General features: G+C 34.6%; 2 protein-coding genes across 2 annotated transcripts in view; both read right to left on the bottom strand.

Moving 5' to 3' along the window:
- Window positions 1-13,299, bottom strand: part of LOC132544361 (titin-like) — a 31,003-nt gene extending 17,704 nt beyond the window's left edge. Inside the window, exons 1-5 of the mRNA XM_060207950.1 lie at window positions 13,221-13,299; window positions 11,323-11,413; window positions 5,999-6,102; window positions 5,369-5,527; window positions 4,170-4,302 (exon numbers count right to left, since the gene is read on the bottom strand). Coding sequence (XP_060063933.1) covers window positions 4,170-4,302; window positions 5,369-5,527; window positions 5,999-6,102; window positions 11,323-11,413; window positions 13,221-13,299 — 566 coding nt within the window. The remainder of the gene's footprint in view (window positions 1-4,169; window positions 4,303-5,368; window positions 5,528-5,998; window positions 6,103-11,322; window positions 11,414-13,220) is intronic.
- A 6,189-nt stretch (window positions 13,300-19,488) lies between these two features.
- LOC132544351 (uncharacterized) lies at window positions 19,489-20,746 on the bottom strand. The gene is made up of 2 exons (XM_060207939.1): window positions 19,580-20,746; window positions 19,489-19,494 (listed from the first exon to the last, which is right to left on the bottom strand). Exons 1-2 carry the CDS (start codon window positions 20,744-20,746, stop codon window positions 19,489-19,491), a joined length of 1,173 nt encoding a protein of 390 aa, XP_060063922.1.
- Window positions 20,747-27,406: the final 6,660 nt, after the last annotated feature.

The raw sequence follows: 27,406 nt of genomic DNA, 5'->3' as shown, positions 1-27,406 counted from the left end.
GTAATGTTTTATGATACAGATTATAAAAAAGGTGTAATGTTTTATGATACGGATTATAGAAATGTGTAATGTTTGATGATACGGATTATAATAATGTGTAATGTTTTATGATACAGATTATAAAAATGTGTAATGTTTTATGATACGGATTATAAAAATGTGTAATGTTTTATGATACAGATTATAAAAAGGTGTAATGTTTTATGATACGGATTATAGAAATGTGTAATGTTTGATGATACGGATTATAATAATGTGTAATGTTTTATGATACGGATTATAAAAATGTGTAATGTTTTATGATACGGATTATAAAAATGTGTAATGTTTTATGATACGGATTATAAAAATGTGTAATGTTTTATGATACAGATTATAAAAAGGTGTAATGTTTTATGATACGGATTATAGAAATGTGTAATGTTTGATGATACGGATTATAATAATGTGTAATGTTTTATGATACGGATTATAAAAATGTGTAATGTTTTATGATACGGATTATAAAAATGTGTAATGTTTTATGATACGGATTATAAAAATGTGTAATGTTTTATGATACAGATTATAAAAAGGTGTAATGTTTTATGATACGGATTATAGAAATGTGTAATGTTTGATGATACGGATTATAATAATGTGTAATGTTTTATGATACGGATTATAAAAAGGTGTAATGTTTTATGATACGGATTATAAAAATGTGTAATGTTTTATGATACAGATTATAATAATGTGTAATGTTTTATGATACAGATTATAAAAATGTGTAATGTTTTATGATACGGATTATAAAAATGTGTAATGTTTTATGATACGGATTATAAAAATGTGTAATGTTTTATGATACAGATTATAAAAAGGTGTAATGTTTTATGATACGGATTACAAAAATGTGTAATGTTTTATGATACAGATTATAGAAATGTGTAATGTTTTATGATGCGGATTATAAAAAGGTGTAATGTTTTATGATACAGATTATAAAAAGGTGTAATGTTTTATGATACGGATTACAAAAATGTGTAATGTTTTATGATACAGATTATAGAAATGTGTAATGTTTTATGATGCGGATTATAAAAAGGTGTAATGTTTTATGATACAGATTATAAAAAGGTGTAATGTTTTATGATACGGATTATCAAAATGTGTAATGTTTTATGATACGGATTATAAAAATGTGTAATGTTTTATGAAACGGATTATAAAAATGTGTAATGTTTTATGAAACGGATTATAAAAATGTGTAATGTTTTATGATACGGATTATAAAAATGTGTAATGTTTTATGATACGGATTATAAAAATGTGTAATGTTTTATGAAACGATTTGTAGAAGTGTAATGTTTTATGATACGGATTATAAAAATGTGTAATGTTTTATGATACGGATTATAGAAATGTGTAATGTTTCATGATACGGATTATAATAATGTGTCATGTTTTATGATACAGATTATAAAAATGTGTAATGTTTTATGATACGGATTATAAAAATGTGTAATGTTTTATGATACGGATTATAAAAATGTGTAATGTTTTATGATACGGATTATAAAAATGTGTAATGTTTTATGATACGGATTATAAAAATGTGTAATGTTTTATGATACGGATTATAAAAATGTGTAATGTTTTATGAAACGGATTATAAAAATGTGTAATGTTTTATGATACGGATTATAAAAATGTGTAATGTTTTATGATACGGATTATAAAAATGTGTAATGTTTTATGAAACGATTTGTAGAAGTGTGTAATGTTTTATGATACAGATTATAAAAATGTGTAATGTTTTATGATACGGATTATAGAAATGTGTAATGTTTTATGATACGGATTATAAAAATGTGTAATGTTTTATGAAACGATTTGTACAAGTGTGTAATGTTTTATGATACGGATTATAGAAATGTGTAATGTTTTATGATACGGATTATAAAAATGTGTAATGTTTTATGAAACGATTTGTAGAAGTGTGTAATGTTTTATGATACGGATTATAAAAATGTGTAATGTTTTATGATACGGATTATAAAAATGTGTAATGTTTTATGATACGGATTATAAAAATGTGTAATGTTTTATGATACGGATTATAAAAAGGTGTCATGTTTTATGATACGGATTATAAAAATGTGTAATGTTTTATGAAACGATTTGTAGAAGTGTGTAATGTTTTATGATACGGATTAATGTTTTATGATACGGATTATAAAAATGTGTAATGTTTTATGATACGGATTATAATAATGTGTAATGTTTTATGATACGGATTATAAAAAGTGTAATGTTTTATGAAACGATTTGTAGAAGTGTGTAATGTTTTATGATACGGATTATAGAAATGTGTAATGTTTTATGATACGGATTATAAAAAGGTGTAATGTTTTATGATACGGATTATAAAAATGTGTAATGTTTTATGATACGGATTATAAAAATGTGTAATGTTTTATGATACGGATTATAAAAATGTGTAATGTTTTATGTTTGTAGATGTGTTGTTTTATGATACAGATTATAAAAATGTGTAATGTTTTATGATACGGATTATAAAAATGTGTAATGTTTTATGATACGGATTATAAAAATGTGTAATGTTTTAAACGAATGTGTAATGTTTTATGAAACGATTTGTAGAAGTGTGTAATGTTTTATGATACAGATTATAAAATGTGTAATGTTTTATGATACGGATTATAAAAATGTGTAATAAAATTATGTGTAATGTTTTATGATTCGGATTATAAAAATGTGTAATGTTTCATGATACAGATTATAAAAAGGTGTAATGTTTTATGATACGGATTATAAAAATGTGTAATGTTTTATGATTTGTAGAAGTGTGTAATGTTTTATGATACGGATTATAAAAATGTGTAATGTTTTATGACACGGATTATAATAATGTGTAATATTTTATGATACGGATTATAAAAATGTGTAATGTTTTATGATACGAATTATAAAAATGTGTAATGTTTTATGAAACGATTTGTAGAAGTGTGTAATGTTTTATGATACGGATTATAAAAATGTGTAATGTTTTATGATACGGATTATAAAAATGTGTAATGTTTTATGATACGGATTATAAAAATGTGTAATGTTTTATGATACAGATTATAGAAATGTGTAATGTTTTATGATACGGATTATAAAAATGTGTAATGTTTTATGATACGGATTATAAAAATGTGTAATGTTTTATGAAACGATTTGTAGAAGTGTGTAATGTTTTATGATACGGATTATAGAAATGTGTAATGTTTTATGATACGGATTATAAAAAGGTGTACTGTTTTATGATACGGATTATAAAAATGTGTAATGTTTTATGATACGGATACATGTAGCATTAGACGTGATAAAGCACTCATAACAGGACGTCAGTATTGTATATTGTGTTATTGTTTGATTAAACGAGATAAATGGAATAGCTCACCACCTCGAAGATGAGATTAATATAATCCCTCACTCCTTTGAGGTGAAATTAGTAGAATTCTTCAATTCGTGTAGATGAGATAAACAGAACCTTTCACCCTCGTGAAAGTGAGATTAATAGAATCTTTCACCCTATAGGTTGAAAAAGTGGGATGCTCATCTCGAGGTGGAATATTATTTAGTTGTCAGAAGTTTGTTGAAAGTTTACTTCTCTTTTACCCTGTTTTCCTTGTTCGAATGAAAAACGAAGTGTAAACAAAACACGTAGAAGTCGTATGGATAGTGGCGTGACCCGCTCCATAATGTAATCCTAGTGTACAGGCCAACAAAGCATCAAATAAAACGAGTCTTGATGTTTTTTATATTTTGTGGATTAAGATGGATTTCAATCTTGGCCTAAACTTTTCAGTAGAAGACGAACTTGTGTATGTATTTGTGACCTACGTTCGGGTCACCTCAGTCGTTGCTTACAGAACACGTAAAGAGTACATGTTACTTGTCTGAAGTCTGGGGTAAGACAAGGACATCTCCTACCGGCTGTCACTTTTATTATCTTTATGATTTAAGCTTCGCTGATTAGTTTCAGGTTGAAAAAATATAACATATGTTCTCATAGATTAGTTCTATTTGTTTACACTCCGTAATTGCGAAAACAACATTAAATCAATAAACGTGACACAAATATAGCCAACTTAGATTTGAGGACTGTAAAGACCTACTTGCCGTATTCTCTTGGATATCCAGGAGATGTGATGAAGTTTGGTTTCTGGTAGGCTACCAATAGTATTTCCCCACACGTGTCTGACACAGAGTTCTCAGTTTCTGTGCTGCCTGACCTTGACGGTAATAACCCTGGAATTGTACCATTAAACTTTGAAACTAATTGAGTTCGTGCACATTGTCAGAGATTAAATATGAGAATGAAAATGTTATAGAAGGAAGTGTATGTTAACAATATGTACATGATAGATATACTGTGTAGTAAGTAATATTCGTGAGGGATTTGATTTCGTCATACTCGCAGTCATCAAAGTTAATGCAAAATTAATACGCAGCAAATATTAAACATTTACTATTATTTTCTATACATGTGTTCACGAATATCTATTGATAGACATGAGCGAAATTTTACCGCCGTAATATAGCTGATATTAGAACAACCGCGAAATAGCAGTACAAATATCACAACTCTATAGTAACAATGAAACAGTTTCATTAAATTTAATACTATAAAAATCACATATTGCTTCATATTATACCATTATTGACGAATTCGCCTCAAGTTCATTTCACCCTGTAACGGTGACATAAAATGTTATATAAGTGTAACAAACCCTCTGTTCTTGGACGAAAATGACAAACAATTTCAGTATACGGTATAAGTTACGTTTTTACTAAATTTTTAATCTCTCTGTTAAAAAAACTATGATTACCTTTGTTCTAAAACTATCACAGACAGTTATAATGTGACGAAATTGGTAGGTAAGCGTGGCATACGTAAATATCTCTGGGCAATGAACACAACAAACCTGATATAGTGATTTGATTTTGTCATGGAGGATTATCAAATAAAAATTAAGACGATACACTAGGTAATTTATGTCTGTTACAGGTTACAGTATCGTGTGACAAGCTTCATCATTAACTAGAGCATTCTAAGTAAAATTGATATATCTTCATACGGCGTCGTATAACTGTAAAGATATCTACAAGTTGAACATTTCCATCCGTAAGTGATCATTTCGAAGACTTTTTGTAATAGCATGAAGGTTTGTCTTACATTTCTGGAAGAGGTACCTAGGAGTATTGTGGGAACTCGAAGACGGTGAATTATGAGTACCTACAATGATATGAAAGCAGTTGCAAAATGACATATGACCTTTTGAATACACATTAAACTTTTTTCAGTACAGCTTACCTTTGGGTGTATTTCGGTACCGTAGATGAAATCGGTTATAACTGTGTGGTGAAAAAGTGAAATGTACAGTCATAAATCTTCCCGATGATCTTTTGTCTATTCCCGAGCCAAGAATAAAATGATTATACTTTCCAATAACTGGATACTGTGATGAAGGGCCTGAAACACATGTCCAAATTGATATAAACTACAATGCAAGGTTGTATAAAACTGAAAAGGACCAATAAATGAAATGAAGAATTAGAAACATTAGACCTCAATAATAAACAACACTATACTCCATACACGTACTGCTAAGCCTTGTTAGTTTTATGATGATAAGTGTCTGAGCAAGTATCCAGATTCCCTGAGGTGTGCAGGCAAACGATTAGATATGTTTCTATCACAATGTTAATGACCTTTGACCCCTAGTCTATTTCATTTCTGACAGCTATACAACTACATTTGACCAAGACAGAACACTAAATATAAAGAGAAGCAATAGATTCGGACAACAATAACTAGTGGTTAATCTTATCATATTGCCTTGATCCATTTATCAGCTGGATATTGAATACAGTATCATGGCATACATCAATGCAATAACCGACAATTTTTTAATCTAAAATTATTCGCGGAAACATATTTTACCGTCATAGATAGTGATTGAAAATTCGCCGAAAAATGAGACTTGAACTCCGACCGTCCCGCCATTATCGCAGTCGACTTGCTCTATTACCCAGGTACAGCTCGACCTGAAAACAAGGAGTCCATCAGCTGTATGTATTTTACATTAGGCGTTATCACAGACGATAACCATAATAAAACAAATGTTTCGGATATATATATATATATATATAACAAAAATTCGATGGTTTGCATATATGATAATAATTACATGAATACATTAATAATAACCAAACGCATTTTATAACTAGTGAAAAAGATGTGTAAGGGAACATTATGTCCCCTGTTGCAACACTATTCTGAAAATGGGACATTAAAACGGTATTTTTGCTAATTACATGTACACTTTGTGAAAGACTTTGTCTTCATTTTGGTAATGATTTTTTTACTTCATTATAAATAAACGTCACCTAAAACCTGAGTCTGTAAGCCCTACCACTTATTGTGCAACAGTTGAAGCGAATGTTAAAATTTGTCAAATAGATCAAAGTTCATGGTCAAGATCACTTGGTCAAAGAGTTTGGTACCTGTTACAAGAAACACACATACCAAATATGTAAGTCCTACCCGTACCGTGCAAAAGTTATCCACAAGGCTAAAAGTCACAACAGACAAACAAACAAACAGACAGCAAAATAACAATATTAGCCCGATCATTAGATCAGAGGGCATAAAAATCAATTCATTCTGCACCTGATAGATCTGCATGTGCCCAATCTATAGATTTATGACTTGATCATAACAAATGCTTAGTTGTACGCATTTATATCCAGAAAATAGACAAACCCAATTCTACACTTACCTATCTAAGAGTCCTTTCGAACTGTGTATCAACCAGGATAGAACCGCACAACGTGTGCGCAATGATGTGCGATACTTATTTCGTCCAGTTTTTTTATCGTGCGAACATCGTGCATGGTGTAATTTTGGGATCCTACAACTGTATTTAGAATATGAATAGACCCTATTTCACACTTTTCAATAAGTGATTTATAAACTTATATCAACCACGATAGAATCGCGCTCTGTGTGATGTTCTTTCAGGGAATCAAACCTCGGACGGTTAGGTGAATGACGAGTACAATACTGCCCGACCACCATCACATACTACTAATGATGATGATGATGATGATGATGCACTCGATTTTAGACATTGCCTACTACATAGTCAGTATTACATAAAACTTACACTGATTCCACTGTAACATACCAGACGTCAGATCAGAAGTCCTATTCACTTACATAGGAAACATCTCAGATTCCACAAACACTAAGAAATACCAAACAACTTCCTTGGGGAGGGAGGCAGGGATTCGATTGATGCGGACAACGAAACCATGAAATGTGACAAAGTCAACAAATGTAATGGACACTGCCAAGGAGTTGGGCAGATTATAACAATTACTTTCAAACAGGCGGTTCCATCTTAAGGTTGATCATCTATACTTGGTTGTTTTGGCGCTACCCTTTACAACTTCCACAGGTGCGCCGACAACGTGATCGGATCATAGCCGAAAGCAGTCGAGCGTGTTCCACCGTGTACAACTGCCGCTGTTGTCACAGTTTTCTTATGATTTATGTTGTCATTAATATATGAATGTCACAAACCTCACACCAAATCACAAAGTTTATAATGCAGTGATTCTGAAGATTCACATAACACTATTTTGATGCCCACGATTCTGTCCGCTTCCTCCACAGCCACATTGATGCTGACATTGCTTGCTGGCAACCTGAACCAATCCTATGATTCCTGTTTTTTTCAGGATGACACCTACAGTCCTCATGACCCCCCACAAAGACTGACAGGCAAATCCTCTACAGCCAACCTCCACAGAGAAGGACCAAACCATACAATTCTTCGGCATATAATCATCCATCAGAACCCGATATTTAGCTTTCTTCATTTCGTGTGGCTCCTCCATACGTTCTTTCCGTGGTACTATCAGTTCCTAAATAATGACCAGCTTGTTTGTTGAACACTCTTTACTGTCACTGAGTAAAACACTTCGTCTTGGCGCTAAATGCATCGCCCGCTCAGTCAGCGGATGGCATGATAAGAAAAGTTCTATGTTCGGCGCTCTCTGGCACAAGGTACACTTCGGATATTTATAGAGACCCTATTTATAAAGGTTCATTGGGCTGGGTAGCTCATCACATACAGATCCTTTTTGGTCCAAATGTTACTCCATGAGAGATTCCTCTCTCGAACCCCCTGTCAGTTCAGAAAACTTCACTGTCCCTGCATACATGCTCTCTTTACCATTGTTTGTTCATCTTTCATTGCCCTCTTCTTTCTACACCAAATGCCTCCGTTCGTCTGATCCTGCCTTACTCCACAACTGTCTTGTCAATGTTCCCAATACTTGCCTGCCAACAACTGCTATACTTCCCATGATGTTCCTATGTCGATGCCTCGACTCTGTCTCTTGGATTGTATTTTCGGTTCATCTTCTTGGCATACTTCACCATTGCAGCGGAGAACAAAATGACAGATGTTTGTCATCCAGTAACAATTTCTTTTTCGAAGCGCTGCTTTGTTGTATAGTCCTTTACTGTGAATTGCATCTCGGATTGGTTGTAGTATTGTTCCAAAATCTATCGAATCTTCTCTGCTACCAGGTACCTCTCGAAGACTTTTAATTGCACCATCTTGTGTGGCAATGATCCGTAGGAGCCAAACAACTGCGAGATCGCTCTGTCGCTCATTATCCTCCAGAATGACTTGTGTGAGCACGCTTGTGTGTTCTACATAAACAGATACTCCTGGCACACCACCTTTCTGGACTTAGATGTCGATATAAGTGTTCCTCAGCATGTAGTTTTTTATGCGCTTTGATAGGTTTGTCAAAAAGATTTTCCTCTTTACCTTCTCTATCGAGATGGTCCTGAATTTCCCTAACGTTTTGGTGCCTTCTTCCATTTGGAATGAAACACCCCTCTACTTAATGACAGCTGTTGGCCAATCTCTCTCCGCCAAGTTCCATAATCGCCTTGTAAGCCATAGCCATTTCTTATACACTCTCTATGGTATACCAGGTATTGATGCCGCTCCTGTCTTATCAATAATCGATGTAACTTCCTTGTAGTATGGTTCACTGACGTCTAACTATTGGACATCTTGTGTCATCAGGATGTCGAGATATCCAAGGATCACAATACGTCTTTTTCAGGTAACTCTCCACTTCCTCTCTCTTACATGTCAATCTTCCCGAACTTTCCCCCCAATACTCGCACTGTAATTTTGGGATGTATTTGCTGTAAACAACGTCCTCTTCCACATTCTGTCTTTCCGTCGGCGTTTACTCATTTCGGCTCTGCGCAGGATCCGGGTGGTCCTACACTATGAGAGCGCAATCTTCTCATTCTCATTTGCTCTCTTGAACTGCTTTTCAGAGCAAAGGGATCCCTCCTAATATCAGTGATGTTCTGTCCTTGTCCTTGCCGTTTCCTAGTCTAAACCTATCCATGATATTGTAATGTTGAGTATGATATCCACGTTCTTATCAAACTGCGCCTGGTCAGTGTGTTATGTTCGATGGCCATTTGCACCTTCCTGTGATGTTGTCATCAATGCTAATCGCTGCTCCCTGTCGTGCAAAGCTAGGATCACGTGGTGCTCATCCCGGATCCTCTCCTCCTCAATCTCCTCCGTCTCACCAGATTCATCTGTACGTTGTACCTTATTCAGGATTATTGCGCAGGCCATATTTTCACCGTGGATCTCTAGCCCACCCACCTACCAATTCTTGCACACTCGCAACTGCACAGTCTACTGCTTACGACTGTATCTATATTTAAGACCGGTATCCTGTTTCTATCCTCAGACTGTAACAAACGACGACTTGGACAAGGAGAGTGACAGCTGAGGAGGAAATGAACCATGACAGCCAAGGAGAAGATGTGTGACAGATAAGGACAGTAAATGTGATAGATGAGGAAAAGGACTGCGATGGACGAAGACAAGGACTGTGAAAGATGAGGACAACGATTGTGACAGACAAGGACAAGTACTATTAAAGAAAACAGTAATGACGGTAACAGACGAGGACACTGACTTTGTAAAACAAGGACACGGGCTGTTACAGACGACAAGAACATAGACTGTAACAGACTACTACAAGGGTCGTAACGATTTGGGACAATGTTTGACGAAGACAAGGACTGTAACTGACTAGGGGAAGGACAAACGACGAAAACAATTGACAAAGCTTGTGACGAATGATGGCCAGTATTATGGCAGTCAAGAACAAGGGCTGTGACAGACGACCACCAGGATAGTTACAGACGAGGATTGTGACAGAGCAGAACAATGATTGTGACAGACGAGGGCAAAGACTGAAACAGACGAGGACAATGACAGCTAAAGGCGAAGATATTAATTGTGACAGACGACTATAAGGCTCGTGACACACAGGGAAAAGGATTGTGACAAATTAGGACGAAGAATGCAAAAGACGAGGACGTGGACTGTGAAAGACAAGTACATTGATTGTGACAAATAAGGGCAAGGATTGACAGACATGGAAAGTTATTGTAACAGGCGAGTGAAAGGATTGTGACAGACGATGGTAGTGTCAGACAAGGACAAGTACTGTTAAAGACGACAGTAAGGACTGAAACAGACGAGGACAGTGTCTTTCACAGTCGAGGCCTCTGACTGTAAGAGATGAAGAGAATATGGACTGTGGCAGACGACTACAAGGATTGTATCAGTTTGGGATATTTGAGACAGTAGGACAATGGTTATGACTGACGAAAACATAGACTGTTCGAGACGATGACAAGAACTGTGATGATGATGATGATTATGATGATGTATTATAGACGCGGACAAGGAATATAACAGCTGAAGACATTGACAAGGAAAATCATTTTCATCGTTTAAGCGGCTTCATTCTTTAAGAGATTCTGAATTTCAACACATTTTACATATTATTATTAAGCAAATACTTTTCGTGAACACGTTTGCGTTTCAGGGTGGTTGGGCGAAGGGTAAGGTCACTGTCACCATGTTTTCAGAAAAAATATAAATCATTATAGTGTTATGGGCCTGTAAGGGGCATGTCTCATCAATGCTTGGTATGCTTGTTTCAACTGAATAACAATGCAGTTTTTACTCTCAGTGTGCTGGTATTTATCTGAACTATGCTAAACGGGCGTGTAACAATTCTGTAAAAGCATAGTCTAAAACAACAGATCAAGACATTGTTTATATGTCGCCATCATCACATGTCTCACAAAATCTATTTACACGACAGTAAAGAAGGTCTATCAAAGACGTATACCTTCCCAGGCTCACGATATTGACGGTGGTGTAATGTGGTGATGAGATAACATGGTTTGTTTGCCCTGAACAGATTTCTGAAGAGACGATACCTGAAAATAACAAAACGAGGTTATGTATAAACACACACCAGTAAACAACTCATCTCTATACGTTATTATATACAATAAAACACTATAATGAATTGACAATCTTCATCATACAGCTGTTTTGTCTAATTATGAACCGCATGGTACTAGAGAGATGAAATATTGAAACCGATGCGACTAAAGATAAATCGCACATTGCTGAGAGTAAGTTTAAAATGGTGACAATAGAATCAGTTTTGTTATTTTCACTTGAATCGGTAAAATATAAACACTTTTTCTTAACATTGCTGATATTACACTGAACCTGTTCATTGGATCGTAGCATGCTGAGCCCGTATCAACCAAGACCTAAATTAGTCCCTGCGAATGTAATCTCAAATATTATTGTATTTTATTAGTGTTCAGTCGTTCACAAGTCTTTTTTACACTCCATTGATACTAACGTGTTAACCGAAATATAACTGCTATTTCCCTACAATCGATAGCTGATAAAGATATTTCATATAACGCTATTAACGAGTGTGGCATAGAACCACACGAGTAAATTTGTTTAATGTATACAAGTGTTGTGTATTTGATGGGTGAAGATGATTACATTTGTTCAACTAGGTTTTCTAGCCTTTCAATAAACGACGCGTTTCAATGAATTTCATTTCTGGTATACGTGTATTATGAGTCATGACCGAGTCTTCATTCAGTGTTTCTCAGGCGCTTAACACATCGTCACAACGCAAACGCTTGGATGACGTTAGCCGCCATAATAGTCTTCTACGATCTATACAGACTAGAACCGTTTGGCATTACAAGTACAATACATGACAACATGTATTTGACGTTCTTCTAACGTTATCAGATATATATATATATATAAATAAATAAAAAACATATTTGATTAGAAGGCTAGTGCACCCCCCTCCCTTGTTATGGGTTTGGGTTTTCCTGGGTCGCCTAATAGAGTTAAAATTAATACACTCAAGATAAATTCGTTATTTTGCTTAACTATGCTTTATTCTAAATTTGTATTAAAAGATGCTTTTCACTTGACTAGTGTGTGTTTTGTACAGTCATTTACACAATTAGCAAGGCGTCGACAACGTTTCGCAGGAGGCGTTACTAGCTAATTTTTTTAGTTAGCTTCAATTTCATGAATTACAATACCGTGTAGGTGTAGAACACTTCCGCTTCCGGTTATGCCTGTCAAATATTTACGTGAAGCGGGATGTCCCTAAAGGGAGATAACTTTCGGAAGAAAATAATTGTCTCTTTAAATTTTGCCATTTTGGGTTTGTGGAATCTCTACAGCACAACTGCATCACATACAAACAAAACGCTCAACGAAATAATAGATATGCAGGAAACAAACGTGAGCATCGGAGCCAAAAAAGAGACACTATCATCGAAACACCGCACGTGATCGAACAGTCAGGATGAAACACTATCAGTATATTTCTATTTTGATTTTAAGAAGAACAAAAACTTTCAAACGTTCTACACCAACATTTAATGTCACGAGAAGCCAAGTAAAAATGACCATTTGCTTGAAGAACTGTAGAAATTTCAACCGAGTGATAATTTGTTTTTTAACAAGACTATCAGTTGAGTATGACGTCATTGATTTATGACGTAGCGATAGTATCAACTTTTTTCATACATCATCACAAGGGCGTGATATATGCCAAACGTTCTTAAAATGTATATGAAAATACAAAACATGATTTACAGCAGCTGTTCATCTATTGACACCTGCAATGGTTTCCTGATCACATGTGTAAGGAACAGAACCCTAGACAATGATATAACAATCACTTACCTAGCAATGGTAAAACCAACACAATCCGTGTTAGTGGCGAGTTGTCAATTCTGGATATCAATTTGTTGTTACGACACATTCTGACTCCCACCGTCGGAGGATTTTCAGTGATGGCCGTATCCTTACACAGAAGTTAATATATTTTATACTGGTGAAAGAGAGAGGCCCCGGATGGGATCGAGTCCGGTTTTTCCTTTGTGAGTATATACTAAACTGTTACTTATGTAAGTAAGCGTTTTAGTCAATATCATATTGTGTTGTTATTTAGAAATATTGTTTATCAATATCTTAACAGCATTTAAACAAACACGAAATGATATAATATAGTTCATCAATGCAATTAATTCGTGATAAAATGTTGTGATATACTATATCCGATATATCTACAAAAACATGCGACCCTTTCAAGGGCCTTACGTTGAAACGAAAGTAAAACAACACTAGTTCCTTGTATCTGTTAACGGCACATGAAAATCCAAAAATTGGGGCATGCTGTGATAACAGCGTAAGGTGCAGCTGATTATGTGAACTTGTTGTAAACATATCCGTGTGTATCAAGATGTACACAAGTATATCAGAGCGGGATTCATGTAGGAGCGTTATATATATATATAGTTACCTATTTCTTTTACTGGACGGATTAACTTTACAAAATAACATTTCAGCGAGAGTAAACACATGTCTGTACTTCAACGTACTGTTAATACTAGATAAAATACAATAGAGACAGAAAAAAAATTAACTGCGTCGTAGAACTGATTCATCCTTCTAGGACTCGTCATTGATGTTACATCATACAGCTGTTTCGTCCTTCTAGGACTCGTCAGTGATGTTACATCATATAGCTGTCTCGTCCTTCTAGGACTCGTCATTGATGTTACATCATACAGCTGTTTCGTCCTTCTAGGACTTGTCAGTGATGCCAAGGACCTAACTTTTGAAAACTAGGAGACGACTGTGTCGAAAATGCACATTTGAAAAAAATGAAAATAAATGTAAATTGAGAGTTTAAGACAATATTGATGTATTTAAAATCATATCTCATTATAGCAGACTTACCCATCAATATGTCATGTTTGGTTTCACTCATACAACTATTACCAAACTGTTAATTATTTCATTAACAACAGTAGCCGATATTATACTGAACTGTAAAAAGAAAACATCATATCTGATATCAATTTAACATTATCTCCAAATTATCACTTTGGAATTTAAGTATTCATTAAAATCGACGAGGTCACAATATACCTTTCTTTTACATGTACAGTAATGTACCTACATGTTGTATTTTCCTGATTTCTCTAATGTCCGTCAACGATCTACATATTGATGAAAAACAGGAATGAACAAGACCGAGGTTTTCACAATAGTCTTTAAAACATATTGTTACAGTATTACAGAACATGACTATATTTTACAATCCACAGGAGCGTCATTTGCAGGTACACATACTGTAAGGTGATAGGTTCGTCCGAGGTGTCTCAAGGAAGAAATCAGTCACTTAACCTGAAAGAAAATGAATTACTATAAAGTATCAACATCTTGATATTGACACATTAGACACACGGAAATCTACATGAACTCGGCTCATCAAGTTAGTGATTACTTTTAAAAGACAAGTTTATTTGTACCAAAACTTGAGAACTCTTTGAACATGAAATGCAAGAGTGAAGGCAAATAATAAGAAAATAATGTTGTCTTACTTTAAATCAATTTCATACAAGCGTATTGTGTATGATTACATGAAAAATTCACTACCCTCTAAAACAGAGTTTATGTCTCGATCGCGCTGAAACTTCGAAATGCTTCATACTATCAAGTGTCCTCCACTGGCTCCAATACCAGCACGATATCGGCATGGCATGCTGCCAATCAGACGCTGGTTATCCTTTATTGGTATTCGTGGTCATTCTTGACGATCGGAAAGCCACTGACAGATGACAAGAAGCTTTGGTGGATCGGTAATGCGTTCCAATAGCCTGTGCCACGCATGTTCGATAGGGTAAAGGTCACATAAAAGACTAAGTTAGTGCATACGTTCGATAGTTTCTCAACGAAGTTACTTATTTACAAGTCTAACTCTATGTGGAAGAGCATTGTCGTTTATCAGTACCATTGCAGGACCAACAGAAGCCGCAAAAAGACTTACAATTTGATGCAGGGTTGCATTCCAGCAACGCAAACCTGTGAGGCTACCACCTTTAATCACGTACAAGTCAGTGCGACTACCAAAACTGATCCCTGCCAAACCGTTATAGAGCTTCCACCAAAATGCGCATGCTCAGTGACGATGAAATCAGCATACCTCTCAACCACTCTACATCAGGTACGCCTCCTGCCATCCTAAAAGTTCACATAAAACTGAGCCCAACCGTCAAAAAACAAGCTGCTGCTGACATAATCATTAGTCCACCTGGTAAACTGCCCAATGCTGGCAAGCTCTACGGTGAGGGCTTGTGGGTCGAGGTCGTACGGTGGGTCGGTAGAAATAAAACTTTTCGAGATATTTCGTGGTGTAAAACATCAAACATATTAACTTGGTTCGATCTAGTGTAACCAGGGCAACAACAAGCATCTTGATGGTGTTATTCAACATTAATGTTTATACATGTACAACTTGCATGTAATTAATATGCTATATGAAGTTATTTAAAAACATTGTCCAAAAGTGAAAAGTACGTTTTCATCATTTAGATTTAAATACAGTACAGTCAAACAATGAAGTAAACTGCATCTTACAACTGTTTCGTCTTTCTGGGACCTGTCATTGATGGTAAGGGCTTAATTTTGAAGGTACAATGCGATAAAGAAAAATCCAAAGTGATCGAAAGGAAAGTCAAAATCTAGACGGGGAGATGTAGCAGCCCATAATTAAAAAAGAATTGTGCTTATCATATGTCAGATAATTACAGTGTCAAGAACATGTGTATATTCTGAACCGTGCCATCATTAGAAAGATTATAAAACGTAGCATGCAGGTTATGGCAACCTTCGGGGACTTAAAAGTGTCTATCACGGTATTGTAGAAAGATAAATAATTTTAACTTTTAGAAATATTTTATAACGTGCTTTTTCTTCTTAATTGTGTTAAAAATTTATATATAAACATTTTGAAAAAATATAAAAATATTTTCTGCGTTGTGAATTTTTGTTTTTATTTGTTTTGTTTCGTTGGGATAAGTGCGGTAATCGATGAGTTTACCTGTCACGTGACTTCGTGACGTCAGACTAGCAGAACTCCCCTGCATTCCTGAGGTGTAAACAAAAGCGAAACGATTTAGGTCACTCATATTAGCTTTCGAAATGATTCGCGGAGAAAACTTAGACCTCGAAGAAATCCCCAGGCACATGGAAGTATCAGGATGAGCCTAGAGTGAACGGCGGTGCAGCAAATTCGGAAGAAGTGAGGCCAAGTGACAGCGAGGAAGCGGCAGGCCACGGTTCCTTGAGTGTAATGCAAGATGGCATAGCCGAAGCTGGTCGGCTCCAAAGTACAAACTGGTAAGAATTTGCTATAACTGATCTTCAGTAGATTACTAGTCACATATCAATTTAGAATATTGATAGGAAGTTAGAAAGACCCATGATATGTAAATTTTACAACTTCATCTTAATTATAATAATTTAGGCATACTGCACCTGCTGTACAAAGCAGGTAAACTAGCTTAATTAGCTTGTCCTTGCTAGTCAGAAATCGGCGGGGAAAAGAACACAGTTTATCTCATTTAGTGTGAAAATATTGAAAATAATAGAAACAATTCAACAGGGCTCTGTATTAGGCTATGGGCTGATTGTTGGTTTATTGGAGAGGTGCCATTGGAGATGTGAACTCGGAAATTTAAGTTTAAAATAAGAATTTGATTATACGTCTCTGACAAGTTTTTCTTTAAAAAGTCCGATCTGTTACAAAGCTAGTGTTGTTGTATGAACAAGTGTGAATGTAGAGAATGCGATCTGATGATGAAGTCTGAAGAGTGTTTGTGCTGAATTCGGTCTTATCCAGCAGAAAAATGAGGATGCAGGACTGGAGTGCATTACGTATCATCAGACATTTATGCAGCCGAATGCAGCTCAATACGGCATCCTGCTGCTTGCGGAAAAGTCGTTTGATTGCTGATGATGAGTTATCATTCAATAATTTATATCTTACTTACGATAAAATCACAAAGAAACAATAAAAACCTTGTACAAGTCGCAACACTACTGATTTGAAGTTATTTGATGAGGCTGTCTTGCTTGTCTAATGCCATTAATTTTAGAGTATAAATGCCGTTTCGTGATAACAAGTTTGATATTGAAGCAAAAATCGTTTTTGTAGCATTTTATGTTTTAAATAATTCCCCGAAACTTATACAACAGTTACTTCTAAAATGATATATAGTAATATTCTAAAAACATGGCGACTTTAAGTGAATTTTGATACAAGTCCTTTAACTCTAACCATTGGTAGACACATGCTCCAAGTATACAAATTAGTCTACAATAGATTATTTTTTTCCACCAGTGATATTTTTAGAAGTAGCAATGTAATATTTCTTATCTGAAAAAGACATTACGAAATAGTAAATCTGACATTTTTTAAAAGTGCTGAATACTTTTAACATTCATTCTGAAAATATCTTCCATTACGCAACTTTATTAATATTACAATAACTATGCGAGGCCATTAAAATATCTTATCAGTAAACTGGATCTGTCTTAAGCGTTCTGGTGACTTTACCAATGAGTGTGTACAATACTCGTATATTGTATGGATGGTAAAGAACCGAACAAATATGTACAATCAATGCCCTGTACATGTAAATCGAGATCATGTGAGCGAGAGATGTCAAAATATAGGACAAATTAATGCTAAATACAGATATTTGACTAAAACAGAAAATGACTCCAGAACTTATAACATGTGTTAGACACTCAAAAAAAGAAAAAAAAACTATACCATATGAAAAGTATATTATACTTATCTAGAATTGGGCCGACACATTAAAATAACTAACATTATGAAATATGATAAAACGATGAAGCATAATTAACTTCAATGCATCATGAATGTATAATATGTGACATAACAATGAACAAAATACGTTTGAGGTTTTAGGAAGCAAAGAAAAATACAACAATGATCACAGGTGACTAGATGTTAGTACGTTTAGGATTTCTCAGAATTTTCCTATAAAAATAATAAATTGTGACATTTTTATCGGATAAACCTTAAACAATGGAGAGTTATTGAACATGTCACGACGTTAATCTCTGATATTATTAAGAATTGTTAACGCTAAAACTACTTCCGCAGCTTCACAGATGAAACAAATTCGCCAGTAAAACACAAAACATGATTCTTCAAATTAAAGAAACGTTTCTGTCCTAAATTCAACACACAATACACTGCCACGTCCTGGAAAAGCTACAAGTCCTCTTTCGTGATATACTCGTCCGGTTCCTCTCCCGGAAATCTATCATTTGAGCTGAAAATAAAGAATTATAAAGATATGACAATATTAGTAGTATCAACATCGATTTACAGGCACTAGAATATATAATAGATAGAATAGGAAGAGCATTCCTCACCTAAAACACGTGCATCATTTCTGAGGTGATATGTTAATGCATTTGATACAGCATTTTTATCACGACGTTTCGTATTTTGAATGATCTGTGACCAAGGTTTCAGCTTCCACATAGCTTCGATATTTACGTTTTGACATTGGAGACTGAATTTATATCAGCTTTAAACTTGTTTCTGCAATCCCATGTGTGAAATCTATGATTGATGCTGTTGGATATTGAATAAAGTATTGTTTAAACACAGAAAGGCAGATACATAATTGCATTAAATTAGTATTGTAAGAATGAAACAGAATTATGATATTGATTCAAGACCTGGGTTATATAGTCATAGAATAAATAAAAAAAGTAATAAATAATACAAATTACACAGTAGAAATAGGAATCAGTACAGCAGAATAGCTAACCTTGCACATTTTCAGGGTTCCGTTCTCAAACCCAAGACACACCTCATCACCCATCATGGCCATGGACATCGGTAAAGATTCCTGTTCCGGCAGTAGTATCATCATAGGGACGCAGTCACTGGACAGCAGCTGGACACACTTAGTGTTGGCCTCACAGATAATTATATTTCCTGCTTTTTCGAAGATGAAATCATTGATGTAATATTTTCCACTTGGTTTGTAGGTAGTTGTATCAAACTTGTCATCCCTAGATACGACATTGCCATGTCCTAGATACCGTGACCTTAGCGCTAGGTCTGTATTCAGTAAAACCAGATGATTGTTGTCCTTGTCTGTAGCATTGATCACACCTATATCGTCCCCTGTGTGACTCATCCTCACCTTCCACGGCCAGACAAACATGGCGTCGCCCTGCCGATCCTTCTCGTGACCTTGAGCAGAGTAATGTACAAGTACTCTCTTACTGTCGGAGGTTACGTTGTAGTCAAACTTATCCATCTGTGTTACATAGATATCTCCACTAGGTGAGGCACATATATCTACTGGGGATAAGTCACCAGTAAGGAAGAGGGAAGTCACCTCTCCACTAGACAGTGTCACCTGTTTGATATCTTTATCTTCCTCTCCACATATTAACAGTGTATTGTCACTAACGACAGTCATACCAGCAACGATGGAATCAAAGGTCACGGTTTTTTCTATGTCTCCACTTTTATCTCTTAAGATTATTGCCTGAGCATTAATACATCTTATCCATGTTTTTCCGCAACAAGTGAAACACATGTGTTTAATAGCAGAGGCATTTGGAAGCTTGAATGTCGCTTCTGGAACAAGTTCCCCTCCCTGGCAAATCAGAGTAGTATCGGAATCAGAATTTTGGTTGATTGATAAGGTCGTATTGTTGGAAGGCTGGGCTCCCTGCAATGACTCTACTTCCTCAATCTCGACTTTGGTAACACCAAACATGAGTTTTAGTTGACTTGTATTTACTTCACCGTAAATGAACTCGAAAGTTTCTAATTTAGGGAGCGGTTTTCTGTCTCGCTCATTACATTCTTTTATTCCTAACTCCTCTTCCATTTGGAGAGGATCCTTGTCATCAATCACGCGTTTAGGGTAATTGTTTTCCTCTTTATCACGTCTGACCTTTTCTAAAGTTGATGAAATTCCATCAATGGCACCCTGCAGTATATCACAGTTACCTCGAGTTTGTGTCTGCGAATGTGATATAATGCTATCAGCTATCTTGTTTATGGTGTCCATCAGGTCCTTCCGTCGTATATTGATAAATTCCTGTCTTTTTAGATGTTCCTGGTTTTGTTGTGTTTTGAGTCTCCGTGCCTCCTCCAAGTCCGACATAAAGCCTAATATAAGTTCACTTTCTACATTCTCTTCAGACTTGTTGGTGTGACTTTCAGTTTCACTCTGTTTCCCAAACTCATGACATTTGTGTTGCTCGTCTGTCAGACATTCCAAGCAAACTGGGGTAGAATTACAAGTGACACAGACCAAAGCGGTCTGATTTCCCGGATGTTTTACACACTCCATATTTGTTATTAATTCCCCAGGTACATAAGTTGTAACCTTCAAATAGTGTTCATAACATTACGTTTGACATTATACGGGCTAGAAAGGTGTCTCTGATCTGTAACTAGTACACACAGAATCAACACTGTCTTTACTAAATACCCCGCCTTCTCTTCAGGTTCCTGTGATAATGAACAGAGGAATGAGGAAGTATTCACCTCAGTCAAGTCACAATCATATCCGAACGATCCATGTGACGTCATTCTCTAAATATAGAAAATGTACATATATATCATATAGAAAAATATAGAAGGTATCAAACTTTACATATGAAGGAATGAAGAAATTTAAAACGTTAAAAAATATTTTTATTATTGTCCTGTGTTTCTTAACAATGACAAAACTGTTGGCAACATAACTTTCTTATTTAAAGTAAATAACAGCAAACAATATCATTCAACAACCTGTTTATTCCTAAGACATGTATAAGCATTACTTATATTGTATATTAAATATGTTAAACCGCTTCAAGTTCACGGTTAAATCCTCGTGACTTGATAATCATACATCTTCGTTATTGATATTTCTTTGTGTGAGTCACCTTCATGACAATAAAACGTATCACTTAAATGTTGAGCGTTTTTTTTAAAGATTTAAACAAGCACCAATAACTTGAGGTAATCGCAGAGAAAATTATAATTCAAATCCATGTAATGCTCCTTTCAAACTGGTGTGTAGCTCTCAGTAGAGATAATATTTGTTTCTGATAAACACATCAAAATAATAATCGGGGATTGATAGACTATAAGTTTATACTGTTGATGTGATGGTTAGCATAACACGCGTCCGTAAGACACAGCTGCTTAAACACAGGGAGCACTGCATGTAGCTGTTGTATTGTATCATTCTACTTAACTATATTTTATCAGCAGAGAAGAAAACATACTACTTATACAAACTGAAATTACTTTTTATGCCTTAGGAAGAGAATGAATTATATTATGTCAACACACAATACCTGTGATTAGGTGGTTGTTTGGCGTCACTGACAATGTTGTGAATAGTTTGTACGTAACTGTCTGCTGATTCTATTCGAAATCAAGACATTTAACATTGTATAGTAATAATTGGTGTCAGTCATACTACTAGAACCCGACTTATTGTGTATCTACAGTTGTGCGTATATGACATTCAAGGTATTCATTGTGTAATGGTGTATAAGGTGGTACATGAATGTAAATCTCGTTAAGTTGGATGATCCAAATGTTTGTATGTTTTACAAAAACATTCTCAGGCAGTAACACATTTGTTGTCACTGCGGTGATGAAAATGACAATTGATTTGACGATTTGCTGTTCACACAACACAAAACATAGAACCTCAAAACTGCGACCTTTACTATCAGCGGATTATAAAACAGATAATAAATATTAAACTGGAAAACTTATTGGTGGCAAATAAAATATTGGCGAAGAAAACTAATGGTGACAAAGATAAAACATTTGTATATAAATAAAACCTTGGTGACATAGAAAAAAACCTTGGTGACAAATAAAACCTTGGTGACATAGAAAAAACCTTGGTGACAAATAAAACCTTGGTGACATAGAAAAAACCTTGGTGACAAATAAAACCTTGGTGACATAGAAAAAACCTTGGTGACAAATAAATCATTGGTGACATAGGAAAAACCTTGGTGACAAATAAAACATAGGTCACATAGAAAAAACCTTGATAAAAAATAAAACATTAGTCACATAGAAAAATCCAAGGTAACAAATAAAACATAGGTCACATAGAAAAAACCTTGATAACAAATAAAACATAGGTCACATAGAAAAAACCTTGATAACAAATAAAACAATAGTCACATAGAAAAAACCTTGGTGACAAATAAAACATTGGTGACATAGGAAAAACCTTGGTGACAAATAAAACATTGGTGGCATAGGAAAAACCTTGGTGACAAATAAAACTTTGGTGACATTTCATTTATCTTCATGTATCGCTTATATACACTGCAGAACTCAGTTACCGTTCCCTCCGATCGATCACGTGACCATGAAATGGTGCAGCATTAACATTGCTTAGAAATGTTCTTCGAAGCAACCTTTTCCCACATGCCACACCACCTGGTTCTCATTTGCCTTAGTAAATTCTTAACAAAAGGAACACATAGCCATATTGGAAGAGGCTGCATCTCTAGATAAGTTGGTCGTCAAATCAGGAAGGACACATTTTGTCTTAAATAAGCACTACTTTACATAATTACATTTTATTAAATTACTATTCAGAATTTGGAATGCAGATTCAATTCAGTTGTTCAGTTCAGTGATACATTCTAGGGTAGAGCAGGCACAATGTTCCAACTATTATTGATGTCGCTTTGAAATTTGAAACTCCTCCGCGTTTTTTATGTACTCCATAGCAAAAGTAACTAACGCGTAGCAAAATGAGCATCGGCGTTATACATTTTGACATTACAGATTTGCCGACGTTTGTTTTTTTCTGTATTCTTTTTATTTCTATGACAATGGCCGATTCCTGGATAGATTGTATTTAATCATATTTAGGAATACATCTTACTTCTAAGATAAGTCATGACAGTCTATGTTGTTCGAGATGTTGAACCATCAATAACAGTAACACTTCAGTAGCAAATTTGCTACCTGTGTGATGTTCGTTGTATGCCTGGTGGTTCCCATGTTGTAAACTTTTTCTTCGTTTGAGAACGTAACTTTACTTAGTTAGACTGACCAAGGTTTATACCAAGGGTGTCGGCGTAAAGCAGAAGGCGTTTACTCTTCCGGAACACCTGGTCTGATTATTCTTGTACTTTTTCAGAAGTCTCCGTGTAAACTTTTGTTTCATATGTTGCCCTTGTTTTATGGAATTTGATTTAGATTATGTAGACATGTATGTAGCTCATGTTAAAACTACATACAGTAGTAATAACATTTTCATTTCAAGTTCCACCTCAAGACATGTGTAAGAGAATCGAACAACACGCAAATATACTGACATGTCAGCTGGTGCAGACTACACGCAAACATACTGACATGAACTGAACTAACATACGATGCAGTTGTAGATGTCTATTCTGACTATGATGTAGTCTTCTAACATCCTTATGGCTGCCATCAATTGACATATTGACTACGCGAAACTGTCATTAAATTTGAATCAGTATTCTGTTATTGTTTGATCTTACTCAACGGGATGGAACCAATTTTAACGTAATTAAACATAACAAATAAATGTTTTGATAAACACAAATCATAGGCAACATTACAGCCAGTAATTATCGCACGCCGTAAAATACTGTGAAGACTTTACAATGGACAAATGACAAGAATATATGTTTTAATATCCTGAGGATTATCAAAATGAGACACAAGAAAACTCCACGTGAATAGACTCTTGTTCCCAATACAAACTTGGCAGGTCAAGGTAATTTGTACATGACGTTTCCTCCGAACATACCACCAAGCTGTTCTAAGTCCTCTTTACATTATGATTTTCAAAACGACTTATTAAAAGATATGCTGGCTATATGCATAGCTAATTTTATGTGGTGACACTTTATGTTGCCCCTTACATGTTTAGGTTAACCCTTAGGAGCCTAATATCAGCTTGTTTTTGATTGGCTGAGATTTAAGCGATAGACGTCATTAGGAATCCAGCCTTCTGATTGGCTCATAAGGTATACCTCTCATTAGAGAAAATAATTTAACATATTATATGGATTACATCATTTGAATGAATTTGTAATCTCCACCCGCCATATGTCACCAGTCAGTGGAAAACGATTACTAATATTACTCCATTTGATGCGAGTCCAAACAGCTCCTAGAAAAAAACAACCAGAAACTGTTAAATGTGTGAATATAGGTGTACTCCTTTATTCATTTTGTGGGATGTTCAAGGAATATTGCAAGCAGTTGGAATACAATTTATATAGACGATACAAAATAACAATAAAAACGCATTTTTGTATGATTGATTAAGTATTGTAGCTACATAATGTTAGATATCCACTGAGTTTATTATGACTTGGCTGTAAGATATGGGACATTAATGATCTTAAAGTCCCAAAACACTCATTGGTTAAATATCCGTGCCCTAACAAATCAAATATGTGATATCGTTGTATGTGAAACGTTATGCATTTCTTGCGTAAAGATATACAATCCAATTCTATAACAATCACGAAAACAAATTAGACATGAAAAGACACCCCATTACTTTTGTAAACAATCTCATTATGAATGTACACAATGTATAAGAAAGTGCACATATGGTTTCGGCGGGTCCTCGTCTCTTAAGTGAAAAGTCGTCCCAAGAACCGTTTCATCAAAGTTATAAAAATGGAAATGGATTATCCTCTGTTTACTACTTAACAAACTATCTATGTTTGAGGTATAGATGCATTCTCATTAGAATTCATTAGATTACGAATACATCATTCTAAAAATAGCTTTACACGACACAATTTCATAACAAGTTGCAAAAAGTCTCATACGTGAGTTTCCTCTTTTGAAAACAAAGCATGAAATACTGCTGTTGTGGTCTCTCCGGCCTTTTAGAAGTAGTTTGAATCAATATTAAATATCTATCAGGACGTGAAGTACATTTGTATCCTCTTATCATGCACCACATTTTAACAGATAGAAAATTAGACGTGGCATGTGAGGCTACGAAAACAGCAGTGACTGAATCAAATTGCAGTTAATCGACATAAAGTGATTAAACAAAGTATACACACGGAGAAGGACAAATAGAGATTGTGATAAATATAGAGGCTTTATTGATTGTGATAAATTTAGATACTATAGTGACTGTGATAAATGTAAAGGCTATATTGATTGTGATAAATATAAAGGCTTTATTGATTCTGATAAATGTAAAGGCTATATTGACTGTGATAAATGTAAAGGCTATATTGATAAATGTAAAGGCTGATAAATGCAAAAGCTTTATTGATTGTGATAAATGTAAAGGCTTTATTGAGTCTGATAAATGTAAAGGCTATATTGTGATACATGTAAAGGCTTTATTGAGTCTGATAAATGTAAAGGCTATATTGATTGTGATAAATGTAAAGGCTATATTGATTGTGATAAATGTAAGGGCTATATTGATTGTGTTAAGTGTAAAGGCTTTATTGATTGTGATAAATGTAAAGGCTATATTGATTGTGATAAATGTAAACGCTATATTGATTGTGATAAATGTAAAGGCTATATTGATTGTGATAAATGTAAAGGCTTTATTGATTCTGATAAATGTAAAGGCTTTATTGATTCTGATAAATGTAAAGGCTTTATTGATTCTGATAAATGTAAAGGCTATATTGATTGTGATAAATGTAAAGGCTATATTGATTGTGATAAATGTAAAGGCTATGTTGATTGTGATAAATGTAAAGGCTATATTGATTGTGATAAATGTAAAGGCTATATTGATTGTGATAAATGTAAAGGTTATGTTGGTTGTAATAAATGTAAAAGCAATATTGATTGTGATAGATGTAAAGGCTATATTGATTGTGATAAATGTAAAGGCTATATTGATTGTGATAAATGTAAAAGCTATATTAATTGTGTATTTTTTTATTATATATGGTATATATATGAGGGAATAATTGACTCTAATTCCTGATAAATTTAAATAAAGGGCTGCAATAAATGAAAAACAAAACTTCTGTAAAATTATAAAATAAACGTTACTTAATTGTCTTTGAACACGTTCATTCTACCATACATGTGTTAGCTAGATGACATTTAATATAAATTAAACACATCGGAGCTGTCATTATTAATGAATGATATTATGAATTATATGGTTAAATGTACTATGCGACGTAATATCTAACGACATCTTCTGTCATATGATAAACTCCACCAGTACTTGGTACATTCTTTTTCAGTCGGTTATCATTTGATCTAAAAGAAAATAAAACATCATTAGATGTATGAGTACTATCGTGTTATTAGTCCATGCATGTTTTTTTTGAAGAATCCAGAAAAAAGGTTGTAGAGCAGTATTTGTCTTGTAACTGTTATGTTCGATTTTGTCCCATAAAATTACAATTAATATATTGTTTGCAGCATAACAATTACAAAAGAAAATACACACTAAATCTTAATTCAAAGCGATTAATTTATGTTTTAACATTTTACACGGAGTGCAAAGCGTATAACACCAGGTGAAAAATAGAATTTGAAAACTGATTAAAACGAATTAGAAGTTACCTTACAAATATTGAAAATGCAATTGATATAAAAAAAACATAAGTGTAAGCAAAGCCTGACCTATCAGAGAGTAATTTTATACGATTTACCAATCGGTAACAACGACTGCAAACGATAAAATGATGTTAAAGTGATGTTATAGATATCTGACCTTGTAAATTTTCACATTTCCGTCCTCAAATCCAAGCCATATCTCGTCATCCGCCAAGGCGATGGTCGTCGGTACTGATTCACGCTTCGTAAAGATAGTATGCATAGGAATGCAATCTTTGAACAGGAGCTAGACACACTTACTGTACGCTTCACAGATAATGATATTATCTAGAGAGTCGAAGGTGAAATCGGTGGTGTAATACTTTTTATCCGGTTTGTAGGTACAAGTATCAAATTTGTCCTCTATCGATACGACCTTGCCATTTCCGAGATA

This window comes from Ylistrum balloti, unplaced genomic scaffold (genome assembly GCF_031769215.1).
Source record: "Ylistrum balloti isolate Yb309-2 unplaced genomic scaffold, AGI_CSIRO_Ybal_v1 Utg369588, whole genome shotgun sequence".
NCBI classification, from domain to species: domain Eukaryota; kingdom Metazoa; phylum Mollusca; class Bivalvia; order Pectinida; family Pectinidae; genus Ylistrum; species Ylistrum balloti.
This window is presented reverse-complemented; position numbering and strand designations above follow the sequence as displayed.

Excerpts from the sequence above, each read along its gene's own strand:
- LOC132544351 (XM_060207939.1), bottom strand. The coding sequence starts at position 20,746 with ATGGAGTGTGTAAAACATCCGGGAAATCAGACCGCTTTGGTCTGTGTC.